General features: G+C 35.8%; 1 protein-coding gene across 1 annotated transcript; it reads left to right on the top strand.

Annotated features, from left to right (window-relative positions):
* The first annotated feature begins 899 nt into the window (after positions 1–899).
* LOC121370729 (1-acyl-sn-glycerol-3-phosphate acyltransferase gamma-like) lies at positions 900–17,361 on the top strand. Its single transcript, XM_041496155.1, has 9 exons — positions 900–976; positions 2,348–2,584; positions 4,447–4,616; positions 5,335–5,502; positions 7,248–7,401; positions 8,942–9,047; positions 11,750–11,828; positions 14,268–14,466; positions 15,729–17,361. Exons 2-9 carry the CDS (start codon positions 2,407–2,409, stop codon positions 15,818–15,820), a joined length of 1,146 nt encoding a protein of 381 aa, XP_041352089.1. The 5' UTR covers positions 900–976; positions 2,348–2,406; the 3' UTR covers positions 15,821–17,361.
* Positions 17,362–18,105: the final 744 nt, after the last annotated feature.

Consider the following 18,105-nt stretch of genomic DNA (forward strand, 5'->3'; position numbering starts at 1 on the left):
GTCAAACATATGATCATTCTGACACTGTTTTTAGAGGAAACCCGCTGTCGCCACATAGGCTACTCTTTTTACGACAGGCAGCAAGGGATCTTTTATTTGCGCTTCCCACAGGCAGGATAGCACAAACCATGACCTTTGTTGAACCAGTTATGGATCACTGGTCGGTGCAAGTGATTTACACCTACCCATTGAGCCTTGCGGAGCAGTCACTCAGGGTTTGGAGTCGGTATCTGGATTAAAAATCCCATGCCTCGACTGGGATCCGAACCCAGTACCTACCAGCCTGTAGACCGATGGCCTGCCACGACGCCACCGAGGCCGGTCAACAGTCAGTAAGTAGCACGTTTAGGCCTACTATTAGTGCTAGACGTGGGTTTTTGGTGGGTTTTTTTTAGCTAGACAGTCTATCTGTGAGCCTGTCGCATGCTTTTGTGGCGCCAGTCTCTCTTCAAACTCTCAGACACTTCACACTTAATTATTATCTATGAATCGGTATTTCTCAAGTTCTTCACTATTCATCCGTGATGTGTACATTGCAAATGATGACTATTTTTTAAAAGGCGACACAGATTTCGCCTTACAGTGACTGGCACGACGAAGTCAGGCTGATCAGAGCGAAGTTTGGGCTCACTTCGCCCGTGTATATAGCCTCGTCAAATGAGAGCTGAAAAGCTATTGCACGGCTTCAGTTTATATAGCCACATCCATCCCAGTAGGACTTTTATAATTTCATGATAAAAATTTATGTTTTGAAAAGAAAGTTATAAAAATATATTGAAACTATTTATTTTAACAAATAAGTGGCCCATGTCACTAAAATTATGTTATTGTGTACCAATTTTAATACGACATTAATTTTTCACCATTTTACGACATTACCACATTCCAGTCAAAGGTCACGCGATTTGACGTGGGATTTTTTAACATGTACGCTTGCAGTCTTATTTGTTATTTTGTATCCATAACTTAGGATAGGGTATGTAATATAATGCAGATCAGTCTGTTTATAAATCTGCTTACATAAAACAGTATTGTCATTTGTGTCAAAGAATCGGGTCAGCTCGCCCATAATCGAACTTGCCCATCCAGTCTTGTGATTCTTAATCGGTAGAACCTGTTTAAATTATTGATTTGCCTCTCCAGGTAGATGCTATTCAAATATATCTATGTACTTGGTGTTGTGCACAGCAGCAGTTTACTTATTGGCTTCACACATCATAAGTCTGATAGGATATTGGTCAAATGCCCCCAAGACCAACTTGCCAAAAGTCTTGATCAAGACAGAAAATGTTAGGTTATTTCATTCATCATTCATGTGACATGTGCCTATTACACTTAATTTACAGTAACTTGTCTCCTTAATAGTTAAGAAAAATAAACCACTTGTAATGTATGTTGAAGTTAATTTTACCAACTAGCCCCTAACCTACTTATTCCAATGGTTGGTAAATGCACCCCAGTCTTAAGTATTAACTTTCCATTAAAAGTTGCCAACTCAAAAGCTTTCAAGATGTTTCGGTCCCGGTGCATGTTCGGACCCAGATGTTTCGGGCCGTGTCAATTTCGGTCCCATAACCATAGTCGTTTCAGCCCCTGTTTTCTTGATTTGCGTTTCAGTGTGTGTTTTGTTATTTTATATATCGTTACATTGTGTGCAATGATTTTGGCTACTAATTATCAATTGATTTTTGACAAAGTAGTGTGTGTATCCTTGTGTGCATTTAACTTTTAAGTGTAAAAAGACTGTACACATGTAATTAAACAATTCATATCGGCGTGTCATTTTACCATAATAGAAATTAAAAAGAAATAGTTCTTTGGTAGGTATTACCATGCTGTGTCAAGTGATTTTGGACGATTTTTGGATGCTAGTAACCTTTTTAATTATAAAGATATCAACTTGCATTTGGGCGATCTTCTTTAGAGCTATAACATATGAGCCACTATTAATATTTGTATTTCATGTATTTATTCCACATTAAAATCTTGTTCATGGTTCGCTTACCTTAATTTGCCAACATCCATTATTATTTTTGGGGCCACCATATTTTTTGGCAAGTTTCGAATCCTGCTAGTTCAAGAAGAGTAATTTTTAGCTTCCCGTAACATATAAATTTATGTGACATCAATATGGTAATATCTAATATATTAAATAACTTCCTTAATCTAAGTTAGTAAAGCAGTTAATCACTCCCCTCAATATTTTTCATGGTGAAGTCTGAACAAGTCAAAATAATCATGTTACTACTGTTGGACATCAAATACCATAGCTTAAAATCTGCTTTGGTGTCATTAAACAAATATTGCCTTTCATTCAATAAAAACTGTGAGTTTTTGTGTTTTACAGAATTGATTTGCAGAGGCTGTGTTACATTCTGCTTCTGATGAGATTATCTGCCAAGGATAATGGGTTTGCTGAGCCAGATTAAGACTTGGTTTGTGTTGCACCTTCTCCTGGGTTACATCTTCATCACCAGCGGCCTCATCATCACATTCCTGATGCTGTTGTCGTGTATGATCTACCCATTCAACAAACACCTGTACAGGAAGATCAACATCCACCTTGCATACAGCCACTGGTGTCGTATGTAGCATCCTGATATACTTTTTAGTTTGGTCTCGACTTGACAAAGCTATACTTTAAAAGCAAGATAATAGGAGTAATTTTTATACGCCTGTCTATGATGGGTCGTATTATGGTATGGCATTGTACGTCCATCTGTTAACCTTTTTTTCTCCGGGCCGTATCTTGCATACAGATGCATACAGGACCATCAAACCTCACATGTAAGAACAACTTGAGATGGCTGTGTGTTGTGTACTATTACTAAGTCACTGTGACCTACTTTTCAAGGTCCTCTGCACGTAACAGTAAATTCACGTCCTGGACCATATCTTGCATACAGGACCAAAACACTTCACATGTAGGTAAAACGTGGGATGGTGGTCTGTCGTGTACTATTACTAGGTCACTGTGACCTACTTTTCACAGTCTACTACACATAATAGTAAATCCTTGTTTGGGTCTTATTTGGCATACATATGCATACACGACCATCAAACCTCCCATGTAGGAACATCTTGGGATGCCTGTATGTCAGGTACTATTACTAGGTCACTGTGACCTACTTTTCACAGTCTACTGCACATAACAGTAAATCCTTGTCCGGACCATATCTTGCATACAGATCCATACAAGACCATCAAACTTCACATGTAGGAACAACTTGGGATGGTGATGTGTCACATACAATTACTAGGTCACTGTGATAACTTCATTAATCAGACAGCACCTTCTCCAATGGATATAGTATCATCAGTAGTTGGTCCAAAATAAACTGTTCATCCATCCCATTGCACAAATTTCACATAATTAGAATTGAATCATACCTGTAACATGTTCATTAATATCTGTGGTTTTCTATCAAACTTCTGATGAGTGTGTACCTCACCAGTACTCTTGTTTTCAATGATGATAGCATCAACTTTTATGTTGAGCTCCGACATTAAGATTTCATATTTAAGACCATTTCTCACGAACTTCAGTGAAACCCCTCAGTAAACTGAAATTCCCTCAAAACCGGACATTTTTCACAGACCCTTTTGAAATATCATTACAGAACAGAGCTGGATACCCCTTAAAACCAGACTTTTTACTTGGTCACTTGGTGTCTGGTTTAGTTGATGCAAACATATTTTATTGTACAAAGAACAAAAGAATTGGGCACAATTTTGACAACTTACGAGGCTCTCTCTGGTTTAGTGGGGTTTCAATGTCCTAGTTTAATGAAATTTGGTTTATAGTTGCATTTATGACATTGTAGATTCATCACAATGCATGTTGAAATACTTTTTAAAGTTTAAAGATAAAATTTATAATTACATACTTTTTACACTGGTTATTAGTGTATGTACTTAATGTTTGAACTAAGGTAGGTTTATTCTGAATCAGCATTATCAGAAATGATCACTTTTCTGTTTGTCCTGACAAATCAAAAATCAAATTGGATATGAAAAATGTATGTCAGAAAAAACTTATCTGGGGGACAAGCAAGTAAAGATTTAGAAAGCAGTTTTAGTTGGAGCGATTGAAAGCATTACCTTGGGAGTAAAAGAAGAAACACTTTTTTTTATTTATAGATAAACATGTTCAGTGGACTAGAGAAGAAATTTTGCTGTTTATCTATCACTGTTCAGGGTCATGATAGTACATGTAGTATGATACTTTGTGTAAAATAATTTATAGGGTGTCACTAAACCATTTGTCTGTAACTCATATATTTCTGCATCTTCCCATTCATCCATCTAAACATCCATCCATCCATCCATCTAAACATCCATCCATCCGAATATTTATTTCCTTTGATTTTATTGTCATTATTGATTTGTATTATAAAACAGTTATATTCAGCGATATATAGTATATTTATTTCCCTTGTTTTTCAGAATTCACGTTTCTTGCACAATGGTGGGCGGGGTGCGAGACTCTGATATTCATCACTCCAGAAGACCTGAAGTATATAGGCACGGAACACAATCTGGTGATCATGAACCACAAGTACGACATTGACTGGCTCATGGCGTGGATCTTAGCTGAGCGATTTGGATTGCTCGGGGTACTGTGTGGCTTTGTTTACTTCATCAAAATTGTTCCTATAAATATGAGTAAACATTGATAAAATTAAAACAAAATTTATATAGAGATATTAAATATTATTTTATATAATAAAATTGAGAGAAAAGTGTTGTGTGTGATATATTACATATAAAAATCAGTGTTTTAGAAAGCATTCATGGAAAAATCTAAGAACATTTGATTGTAGGTAAATAAGGGTTGGGTATTGTATTTATTTCAAATAATAATATGTCAAGGCTAGCTCTGACAATCGCCAAATTCGCCAATTGCGAATTTTTAAAGCAGTTCGAGAATTTTATTTTAGTTTGGCAAAATAATTTCTTGTCCTAATTGACATATTTTAGAAAATAACTGGAAATGTCTGCAATTTTTGAAGTTTAATAGACAATTTGCGGAATTGTTTTAATCGCCCAGAGCTAGCCCTGTATGTACTTGCAAATAATTTCTAATTAAGATGAGTATTAAGAATTTAGTGGACAAAATGCATGTGATTGCAGTAATTAGCATTTGTACTAAAAGCGATACTGAATGGGTTGCATTTTTTTTAATGTTTAAAATACTTAACTAATATTTGTTAAAACAGATATCTAAAAGTACTTTTTGCATCACTACAAAGTATAAATGAAATGAAAACTTCATATCCAAAATTGTTTTAAAAAAGTGTTACCTGTTTTACATTAATTTTGTATTTGATTTAGGGAACAAAAATCTATGGTAAAGAAATGTTGAAATACGTCCCTCTCATTGGTTGGGCGTGGTACTTCACAGAAAGCATCTTCCTCAAGAGAGACTGGGAAAAGGATCGCCAGACGATGGTAGAGGACTTGAAGAAAGTCTCCGACTACCCAGAAAATTACTGGGTCACAGTTAGTATTTGACAGTAATTACCGGGTCACAGTTAGTATTTCACAGTAATTACCGGGTCACAGTTAGTATTTGACAGTAATTACTGGGTCACAGTTAGTATTTGACAGTAATTACCGGGTCACAGTTAGTATTTGACAGTAATTACCGGGTCACAGTTAGTATTTGACAGTAATTACTGGGTCACAGTTAGTATTTGACAGTAATTACCGGGTCACAGTTAGTATTTGACAGTAATTACCGGGTCACAGTTAGTATTTGACAGTAATTACTGGGTCACAGTTAGTATTTGACAGTAATTACCGGGTCACAGTTAGTATTTGACAGTAATTACTGGGTCACAGTTAGTATTTGACAGTAATTACTGGGTCACAGTTAGTATTTGACAGTAATTACAGGGTCACAGTTAGTATTTGACAGTAATTACTGGTCACAGTTAGTATTTGACAGTAATTACCGGGTCACAGTTAGTATTTGACAGTAATTACTGGGTCACAGTTAGTATTTGACAGTAATTACCGGGTCACAGTTAGTATTTGACAGTAATTACTGGGTCACAGTTAGTATTTGACAGTAATTACCGGGTCACAGTTAGTATTTCACAGTAATTACTGGGTCACAGTTAGTATTTGACGGTAATTACCGGGTCACAGTTAGTATTTCACAGTAATTACTGGGTCACAGTTAGTATTTCACAGTAATTACCGGGTCACAGTTAGTATTTCACAGTTTTAAAGTCACAGACACTAGTTTTAACCCATGAAAATGGACACTAAGTTAGGTTAATGTGTTTAGGTTTGTGTCTTATTTTCACAGGTTGAAACTAGGGTCTGCGACAATTAATTAATTTAAAATTATTTTGGTCTGAATCCTATTACTTTTTGTGTGTTTAAATATTAGGTGAAACAAAATAAATTTCTGGTCTTTGGTCAGCGCGTGTTTTGATTTTGATCCTTGCACATCAACATTTTTTTTTAATTTCTCGCGTTATGAAGTCAGTTTTTGCCGGGCTTTTCATGCTAAGATGTAAAAAAAAAACCGCATTTGGAGCCAAAATGACATCACACATGAACTAGGATATGCATTCTAATTTCAGTTTAAATATGCCCATTATTTCAGTATCAAATATACCCACCTTTTCTGTGCAATCTATGCTTTAAAAAAACAAATGGAGAAAACCACCAAAAGCTGCATTGCCGCATCAATTCTGAAACTTTGGTCTGACTGACCAGAGACCGATTTTTAAATATTTGTTTTTGGTCTTATCAATGTCTTGTGAATATTTTAGTCCCATTATTACAGTCTGTTTACCATATTAACTGGATCATGTCTGTTATAGTATTTGCATTTATTTTTAGTTTGGTATATGTACAACTTCAGATTTCAAAACCACTCTTCTCTTTACAGTTAAGGGGGTGGGACGTAACTCAGTGATACAGTGCTTGCCTGATGCGTGATCGATCTAGGATCGATTCCCGTTGGTGGGCCTATTGGGCTATTTCTCATTCCAGCCAGTGGTCCACAACTGGTGTAACAAAGGTCGTAGTATGTCCTATCCTGTCTGTGGGATGGTGCATATAAAAGAACCCTTGCTGCTAATCGAAAAGAGCAGCTCATGAAGTGGCGACAGCGGGTTTCCTCTCTTAATATCTGTGTTGTTCATAACCATATGTCTGATGCCATATAACTGTAAATAAAATGTGTTGAGTGCATCGTTAAATAAAACATTTACTTCGTTCCTGTACAGTTACTGCTCTTCCCAGAAGGAACGAGGTTCACTGAAGACAAGCATGTCGCCAGTCTGGAGGTGAGTCGAGCCAAGGGCTACCCGCCAATGAAACACCACCTGCTACCTCGACCTAAAGGATTCATACTCTCTATGCACGGCTTTCGGGGCAAAGGTGAGACTCAAATAAAAATAATACAGTCTAAAACCTAAACCAAATTGTTAACAACTGCGATAAATTAGTCTCCTACCTTTAATTACCGTTGGATTTCCCCAACATTTTGTCCAGACATAAATAATGAAAAAACAATACAGTCACACAGATTTCCACGTGGTAGATTGTAGCAGTGTCACCTATATCGACACATACTTAGGAGCCTTCGACCCTTCTTGATGATGGAGATGTAGCCCAAATGTAAAGTGTTCGCTTGATGCACGGTCGGTCTAGGATCGATCCCTGTCGGCGGTACCGTTGGGCTATTTCTTGTTCCAGCCAGTGCTCCACAACTGGTGTAACAAAGGCCATGGTATGTGCTATCCTGTCTGTGGGATGGTGCATATAAAAGATCCCTTGCTGTTAATCGGAAAGAGTAGTCCATGAAGTGGCGACAGTGGGTTTCCTCTCAATATTTGTGTGGTCCTTACCATATGTCTGACGCCATATAACCGTAAATAAAAATGTGTTGAGTGTGTCGTTAAATAAAACATTTCCTTCCTTCCTTCCTTCCTTCGATGTATGTGACATGGTTATAATCTAGTAAGTGGAATCTGTGTCATTATAATGTTTGTTTTTTCACAATTTGTGTCTGAAACCGGCCTCGGTGGTGTTGTGGTTAAGCCATCGGTCATAAGGCTGGTAGTTTGCAGCCCGGTACCGGCTCCCATCCAGAGCGAGTTTTAGCGACTTAGTGTGTAAGTGTAAGACCACTACACCCTCTTCTTTCACACTGACCACTAACAACTAACCCACTGTCCTGGACAGACAGCCCAGATAGCTGAGGTGTGTGTGCCCAGGACAGTCTGCTTTAACCTTCATTGGATATAAGCACGAAAATAAGTTGAAATGAAATGAATGAAAATGAAATTATGTCTGGATGAAATGGTGGGGAAATCTAAAGGTAATTAAAGGTAAGAAAGTAATTTATTGTAGTTGTTAACAATGTGGTTCAGACTTTAATGTTTATTACACACCTGTAGGAATTTACTATGTTAATCATAGATCGCTTGTCATTGTAAAATTGGTTGTTGGCAAAACTAAACACACTGACTTAGCAGACTTGAAGTTAGAGTCAGACCAACATGGTATATGAAACTTCTAAATTCTTCTTGCAACATATAGTTAATAACATAAATATAGGTTTGCTTTACTGTGTAGGATTTGAATGGATAAAGGTAATTCAGTGTCACTTCTTACATTTATTTATATGTCAATAATTGGACAATGTGTCTATAGTTCAAATTGCAAGGTAAGAATATAAATATATATATATTTTTGGGGGTTTACTACTGTAAAAGATTGCTAGATTGCATAGTGCTAGACTGCATGTATTAAATAACTGATGTAATAAAACAGTTATGGTATTGTGATGAGATTGATATGTTTCATAGAGTGTAAACAAATAAAGCGTGTGTTTCAATTAGACCTAGAAAGAATTGCTTAGTATTTATCTTATTGCATCAACAATATAATATTGGCATATTTGTATTACTTTCAGTTCCTGCTATTTACGATCTAACAGTAGCATTTGACAAACAGAGTCCAGAACCAACATTAATGAATGTTATTCAGGGAAAACCTCTAATGTCATATATGAATGTAAGGTAAGAACATATTGAGGAATATGCACAACTTGATTTTGTTTTTACCCAGCTGTATTGCATGCCGAAAGAAATATCTTACTTAAAATTTGTCCAACGTAGCAACCTATATAATAATAGTTTTATAAAAGCTACATATTTAGATTTGCAACCCAAATTTGCTTTAGTAAAGCTGTGTGTTTCTGCATTTAACTGGTGTGATGCAACAAGTTCGTTTCATATTTTGTTTTTGTAATACGCTGTACACGTAATAGTTCAGAAGCAGGGCCCATATTTTCGAAGCTGTCTTAGCCCTACGAAATCGTAAAATCATCGTAGGGTGTGACATCACTACAACACACGCCATAGTGACATCATAGCTTACGATGATTTTACGATTTTGTAGGATAAGATTGCTTCGAAAATATGGGCCCACGACACTATTTTGATTTGATTTTGCAAACTGTACAATTTTGTGTGACCTACTTGTAGATTTTAAATTACCACTCACGTACATGTGTACAGAGGTGGTGGAGACGTGACGGTCATGGTCGTACCACGTTTTGTGTGTGTGTTATATTTGTTGTATCTGTGAAAATGCCATTCACAAGTGAATTTGAAAAGAGAGTGGCAACCTCGAGCCGAACCACTATTTTATATACTGTGCCGCTTCTGGTGTAAGTCAAAGAATGGCATGTCATGGGAGGAAAATTGAACTTTTTGATTTACTAAAAAATTCAGTTATTAATAAAGTACAGTAGACTTTGAACTAGCATGTATGAAATCCAGATTTCTATATAAAACAGGCATGATCACAGTCCTTATTTACAATATTTCATTTGCGAACATATTTGTGCATGGGGCAGGACATAGTCCAGCAGAGTATGACAAATATTTTGAAAAGTCACTAGCCACAGGGCTAGTGGGTTTGTGAAAACCACTAGCCCACCAAGATAAAGCACTAGCCCAAATTCCTGATCAATTATAACTGGATTTTTATATAATTTTTGTAACATTACACATTTACGAGTATAACAGTAAAATAAAACAAACACTTAAATCATGTTGTAACTTTCAGTTTTTTGTCGTGTCGTACGTTTTGTCTTTTGTCAAGTGTGATCCATCATCATTGTCCCGTTTTTGTTTTTTGCCCCCCTCTCTCCCCCCCCCCCCCCCCCCCCCCCCCCCCGGGGAAAATTAATTGAGCAAACTCTTGGTTGGTATCTAAAAACACTATCAAAATAATTAAATTTAAATGAGGGTACGACAGTGTCGCCAGGAACGGTGATGCCAAATACAGGGCATTATCCCGTGTCAGACCGATATCAAAAGAATATAACGGCGACATCTAATCCGTTGTTAATTGATGAACAAAAAAGGTATTATCTTGTATCGGCAGCTATGACGTTTTATCCAAACCGCTACACGTAATAGGCCAAGCCGAGTCATTGCATATGCGGTTACCATTAAAGTAAATTGTTTTCCTGATTGCCGATAACCACATGTTAGCGAAGTGTTAAATTAAAAAACAATAGGTAAATAAAACAAACACTGAAATTCAAAGCATGGCTGGGGTTTACTTGATTGAGATTAACCTGTCGTCGCGATTGATGATTTCCAAGTTCTTAGCCTAAAACATGTGCGAGATTAACGACCACGTGACGTGTCTAACCAATCAAAAACACGCATGTCATTAGACTTTATTTCCTGTGCCAGAAACTTGAAAGGGAAAGGTAAACAATGCATGCTGTAACTGTGACGATGTAGAGATAGCATGTTACTGCAGTTTGCAGACCTAGCTCAAGTGGATTATTATTATATACTCATTGCGTTGTTGATATTATTCGATGACAAACGTCACAATCAAATTTATTAAACGAAATTTCAGCCGAGAGAAAAAGAATGAAAGAAAACAAAAAACCCACGATCGAGCGATGACGAGAGGAGGGGGGAAACCACTAGCCCGCAAGGGCTAGTGGTTTTGCATTTCTCACTAGCCCGAACTTAAAAACCACTAACCACGGGCGTCGGGCTAGCGGATTTGTCGAACTCTGAGTCCAGTGGTACAGCACTCGCTCGATGCACGGTCTGTGTGGGATTGATCCCCGTCAGTGGGCCCATTGGGCTATTTCTCGTTCCAGCCAGTGCACCACGACTGGTATATCAAAGGCCGTGGTATGTGTTACCCTGTCTGTGGGATGGTGCATATAAAAGATCACTTGCTGCTAATTGAAAAGAGTAGCCTATGAAGTGGTGACAGCGGGTTTCCTCTCTCAATATCTGTGTGGTCCTTAACCATATGTCTGATGCCATATAACCATAAATAAAATGTGTTGAATGCGTCATTAAATAAAACATTTCTTTCTTCTTCTTTTTTATATTTGCGTATACGTATACAACATAATGGTCTGAACATCCTAACAGTCAATAAAATGGCTTTAATCTTCCAATAATTCCTCTGCTTCCTGTTCTGGTCATGTGACAGTAACTTCTTTTTTTTCTTTTCTTTTTTTTCTTCTTAGGTTCTGGACATCTTGTTTTTTTGTTCTCATTTTATCAAAGCCATCAAAGGTTTTTGTGTTTTAGTTCGTTGGAATTGGTTTCTCCTCTGGTTGGGGAGGGGAGGTGCTGAAAGGATCAAATAAATTGGTACTGTTGGAATATGTTTATAATATATCTAAAAGATAACATTTGACCAGTTGTATTGGAGTGATTTTTACTTTCAGACGGATTTTAATAGAAGATGTTCCCATTGGTACTGATGAAGAATGTTCAGCTTGGCTCAGAGATTTGTTTTTAAAAAAGGTTTCTCTTTCGTTTGTTTACCTCATGTATGTTTTGTGAAATACCTAATGGCACATGGTTTTGTTCATATTAAAATGTTCCATTTACTTGTTAATTTGTGTCATTTCATTCAGGTATTCATTTAACTAAACCGTGTTTATTACCAAAATATACTGGTTATGGCTTAGTCAACAGGGAGTGCCTATATTATTATTAAGCCCTCTCCACATATCATAAAAAATACCGATGCAACAATAAACAGAGTTGTAATTTATAAAAAGGCACCTTAATATTTCTAAGTCAAACATTACATGAGACAGAGATTTTTATATCGTACATCAAACCTTTGCTTTCAATAATAATAATAATCTTCCATTCCATTCCATTCCATTCCATTCATTCATTCATTCATTCATTTATTCATTTGGGAACTAATAAGAATATAATAAATACATCATGTGCAGCCATGCAGGATTATGACAAGTACACTTGAGGTGGTGAACATTTCAATCCAGGGACAAGGTTTGCGTATGACTGATTGTTATTTAAGAAAACATAGTATTTAAAGTTAAGATTTTTAGAATTATTAAAATGTGTGCAAATATACAGGTTACGTAATCCTTTTGAAAAAAAAAAGATTTCATGTTACCTGAATGACTATTTTACCAGTAAACATTTTATTATGATTTTTAAAATAAAATTGTACCTACATGACATTGTATATTTAAGGTCAATGACAGTCACTTTTCGCACCCCTTTTTTGACTTTGTACACAATAAATATAGCATATCTTACCATAATTTCACTTGAAATCCATATTTCGTAAAAGGTAAACATTTTTAATCACAAGATTTTCTTCAAACACATTCAGGTGTATTAGTAATGTTCAAATTTCAATAGCAATTTTGCATTGGAATTTTTCCAGCGTTCTTAAAACGGAAGCGTTATGTATGCAGTTTATGGATATTGTAAGGAGAAACAAAGTGACGTAATTGGAATACTGACATCATTCAAATTCAAAATTAGCTATATTATTACAATGCTTTGCCACATTAAAATAAAAACTGGTCTACTAACCTTGACTCCTGTCAAAATCCTATAACAAGCAGACAACGCTGTTTACAGGTTGGTATGTTTTTAATTTTCATAATTATGGACAAAATATTAAGTTAAAGTTTTAAAAGACGAAAGAAATAAAAAGTACCTTTTGTCAAATATATCATTATATCAAAAATTACCGTTGGATATGCTTTATTTTTTGTGTACAAAGACAAAGCAATAGTTTGAAAAGTGAGTATTGTCCACCTTAGACTAAATGAACAACAAAAATACAAGCAAATACATGTTTTATAATATAAAAAAATATATAGTGGCAGAAAAAAAGAAGGCTTCTTGATGGTTGGAGTTACCCTCATCCTTTGGTCCTTGGATAAAAAAATTCCACCACTCAATGTATTTTGATTCCTTTTTGTAATTTGTGGTAAGAGATAATTAAAGATTGTGTATCAAAAAGGAAAATATATAGGGAATAACTGGTTACTATCTTAAAATATCTGGTTTATCCTGTGAAGGTTAGAATGGCGAATGCATTCATCATTTGACCTGAGCAGGATACAGCTGATATCTTAAGACAGTAACCAGTTAATTCTTTAATCCTGCAATCCTACAGGAATAGTAATTTTTTTATTATTTATTCCTTTTTAGTGTACGCAAATCGAGTATCGTCAACCTAGTAAGGCATTTGCCATATGACGTCATACAAGATACATGAGGTCATTCTTTGTAAGATGCTAGCTACATTCTGCAACATACAAAATGCATTTCTAAACTCTCAATTCATAAATAAGATATACAAGTTTTGTATTGTTATCACAAAACTAAAAGTTATTTGCATTTACTGTACTTTAACAAATGATTTAAAGAATGTGTTTATTGAAAATATAGTCTGAAATACTTGAGTTGTCTCTTATGTCATGTGACCTATATTTTTGATCATTGACCAAAAATATAGAGATTTATCCAGTCATCATATCTTGCCAATGTATACAGTGATTGTGGGATAAATTGTTTTAAAGAATATTTTGGAATTACAACAGTTACTACATGTTTCGTTTTCCAAAATGGATACCAAACTGCTTAATTAATCTGTAACCATTTTAACTTTTTTCAATAAAAGTAAAATTAAAAATAATTAGTTTTTGCAGATGATACCGGCTTGGATCTAAGGGGTGGGTGGGTTTAGGTCTCGACCCCACTCTGCTTTTTAAAAACTCATTTTAAAGTGCTTATCCGTAGTCTTATCTATATTTTCTTATGTATAAATATATATACAAGTAGTTTTAAACCTTCCTCCTCTTCTCTCTCTCTCTCCCCCCCCCCCCCCCCCCCCCCCCCCGCCCGCCCGCACCCCTGCCTGCAAAAAATCCTGTATCCATGCCTGTAATGTATTTGTTTTTATAGGATGAATTGTACGACAGTTTTGTCAAAAATGGTTGTTTTCCGGGGACTCCGTACAAGAAAAAGCGAAGAGTGCGAGACCTCCTGTTCTGGCTGATGTGGGCAGTCGTCACATGTATACCACTGTTCAAGTATTTGGGACAGTTGTTTCTGTCGGGCACGTACACACAGCAGTTAGCATTCCTAGTTGTGGTTTTTATAGGTACGCCAACTTCATAATATAACACATTCTAACACTGCCTGTTTGTTGGTTTTTGGTAGATGTGTGGTGGGGGAGGTGTTATGAGAGATCGATAAAAGCTACTGTAACAATCTCTTGATGAGTTGATATAAAGCATTTATCTTTATATCCTTTCTCAGAAAAATAAATCAAGTACACTATTTGATAAGAATTTCATAAACAATTTACTGGCCTTTGTGGCGTCGTGGTTAGGCCATCGGTCTACAGGCTGGTAGGTACTGGTTCGGATCCCAGTCGAGGCATGGGATTTTTAATCCAGATACCGACTCCAAACCCTGAGTGAGTGCTCCGCAAGGCTCAATGGGTAGGTGTAAACCACTTGCACCGACCAGTGATCCATAACTGGTTCAACAAAGGCCATGGTTTGTGCTATCCTGCCTGTGGGAAGCACAAATAAAAGATCCCTTGCTGCTAATCGGAAAGAGTAGCCCATGTAGTGGCGACAGCGGGTTTCCTCTCAAAATCTGTGTGGTCCTTAACCATATGTCTGAACGCCATATAACTAAATAAAATGTGTCGAGTGCATCGTTAAATAAAACCTTTCTTTCTTTCTTTCTTTCATAAACAATTTAAACTATATTGCCAGTCTTACACACAGCCTGAAAATAAATTCAATTAATTAGAATGCATTTAAAAAAAATTAAAAGGCATTTGATATAAATTAAATCCATATACAGTAAAACCTGTCTAAACTGGATCACGCCGGGGACCCAATATTTATCCGATTTAGATAGGATCCGGTGTTCAGAGGGTCATATTTTAGAATTTAGAAAATTCAGACCCATGAAACTTGGCTTGTTTTGACAGGATTCTGGTAATTTCAGGGTCTTGTTTAGACAGGTTTCACTGTATGTATATTTATTTTTTAACAGACTTTGTAATAATAACCTTTGACAAAGTATTTTTCTATCTTGCCAAAAGGTGTCTTTGTATTTAGTACCCAATCGGTGGGCCCATTGGGCTATTTCTCGTTCTAGCCAGTGCACCACGACTAGTATATCAAAGGCCATGGTATGTGTTATCCTGTCTGTGAGATAGTGCATATAAAAGATCCCTTGCTGCTAATCGAAAAGAGTAGCCCATGAAGTGGCGAAAGCGGGTTTCCTCTCTCAATATCTGTGTGGTCCATAACCATATAACCGTAAATAAAATGTGTTGAGTGTGTCGTCAAATAAAACATTTCCTTGTATTTAGTACTGTGACATATTTTTTTTTACTTTCAGTCTCTTTAATTATTCGCTGGATGATCAGTGTCACGGAAACGCACAAGGGTTCTTCATACGGAGCTAAACATTTAGCAGACAAGACGAAATGAAAACACACACATTCAAGTTTTATTTGAGTGTATAAACATATTATTATTATTCACATATTAAATTATTTTCATAATTAATTTTTGTATTAATCCGGTGCCCACTTTTTTTTTTCTTTTTCTTTTTTTTGTACTCATGAATGCACAAACTATGTAATTTTTTGGGTCACTATTCTGTTAATCTATGACACTGTGTGTTGTATTTTTCAATATAAACATATTTTCAAATTATCAAATGGAATCATCTGTCATGGTATGGACATGACTGGGATGCAAAGTTGGACATCAAATAAATTTGAAAGATAAGAAAAGCTGTCGGTTTGTGAAAGGGAAAAGAAACTAAAATGGCAGCAAAAAATATATACATATGTAATGCATTTTTTCACAAAACACAGCGCCAAAATCCATTTTGCATTTAAATATTTTTAATAATATGTATTATGTTTACACTCTGCATGTAACGATGCACTTTATTATTTTCATTCGAGTCTCTTTGTCATTTGAAAACACCAATTTCTTGGTTTTGATTAGTTCTCTCACCTTCTCTATTCATAGTTGTTACAAAGGAAGGCACTGACGTTGTTATATAAAATTTGATATGTTAAGTGACCAGGTTTGAACAATTAATTTTAATTTGTATCATCGTTTTCTTCATTAAATAATTTTGTTGGAAGCCTTTCTGAAAATACATTTGATTATTGTAAATAATATATCATGATATTTTTTGTGATACAAGGCACCCATATTGCAATATACTGGGATACAATAAGTCTCATAATACCCATGCATAGTAACCTGTCTTCAGAACATTCCATTTTACAATTTCCAATTGATTATGTGAGGTGTTCATGTATTTTTATACTTTTCATTGTTCGAGTTCTCTTGTTCTTGTTGTACATGTATTTATCCTGCAAAGATAAGAATGGGGACCTCCATGAGGATTGCCAAGCAGAATACTCCATTCATCTGTAACAGGATAGGGGGTGGAACGTAGCTCAGTGGTACAGCGCTTGCTAGGGCCTCCACGAGTCTAAATATTGGACTTTAGTACTCGAGGATCAAACTCAACCTGGTCCCGAGTACCCTACATTTACACTAGATGATAATGAGACTAAGGATTAAAGTAAAATAGCATTATGCATCTTAATTCCAGCGCTGAACATGGATGCGAAATAATGCCATTGTATTGCATTCCAAGTATTAGACTTTTGTTTTCCCTTCATATCTCATAGCCCTATAAAGTAGGCATATAGTAAAGTGACGTAAAATATATAATTAAATGAGAGTGCTCTTCCTTACATGGGTACTCGAGTCCTGTGAATGGATTCGAGTCTTGCTAGACACGGGCTGTGCCCGAGTACTTGTGGAGACCCTAGCACTTGCCTGGTACGCGATCGATCTAAGATTGATTCCCGTCGTGGGGCCCAATGGGCTATTTCTCGTTCCAGCCAGTGCTCCACAACTGGTGTAACAATGGTTGTGGTGTGTACTATCCTGTCTGGGATGGTGCATATAAAAGATCCCCTGCTGCTAATCAAAAAGAGTAGTCCATGAAGTGGTGACAGCAGGTTTCCTCTCACAATATCTGTGTGTCCTTAACCATATGTCCGACACCATATAACCGTAAATAAAATGTGTTGAGTGCGTCGTTAAATAAAACATTTCCTTCCTTCCATAACAGAATAAAGCTGATAACCTAAGTCATTAAGCTTTTATTGGCTTTATCCTGCATAAAGGATGAGAAATCGGTGCACTCAAACTAAATAACAGGTTTTTTTTTTTAGTAATGTACAAAGTTCATTACTTCAATATTTTAAAAATCTATCATATTTAAAATGCCAAAAAATAGTTTATAAACACATAATTCCTAAATATGTATGTTTTGTTATATTTATCACAACGCAAAACTTAATTTCCGTATATTGTATTAAAATTAATGATGGAAAGTATGTGCAATTGAATATCTAGTCAAAGTATATGAATCTGGTTAAACAAGTCATGTGACAAATGGTAGTTTATCACTTCGTTTTAGATTAGTCACAATAACCTCTCGATACAAACTAGTTGTAGGGTAAACATCAGTAATGTAGATTTACTAAATTATGATTTATGGTTACTGAATGTTTATAAATTTTGTTGATTGGAAAATGCATTAAAATATATTTTATAGTATCTGTTTAACCTGTGTAATTTCTCACTTTCAGTTGCATTCAATATTAATTCGTAGCTCTATCAACAGAAATTCAGGATTAATTATTGAATATTACACAATGTATGTGACTTTAAGA

The sequence above is a fragment of the Gigantopelta aegis genome, chromosome 4 (assembly GCF_016097555.1).
Source record: "Gigantopelta aegis isolate Gae_Host chromosome 4, Gae_host_genome, whole genome shotgun sequence".
In the NCBI taxonomy this organism is placed as follows: domain Eukaryota; kingdom Metazoa; phylum Mollusca; class Gastropoda; order Neomphalida; family Peltospiridae; genus Gigantopelta; species Gigantopelta aegis.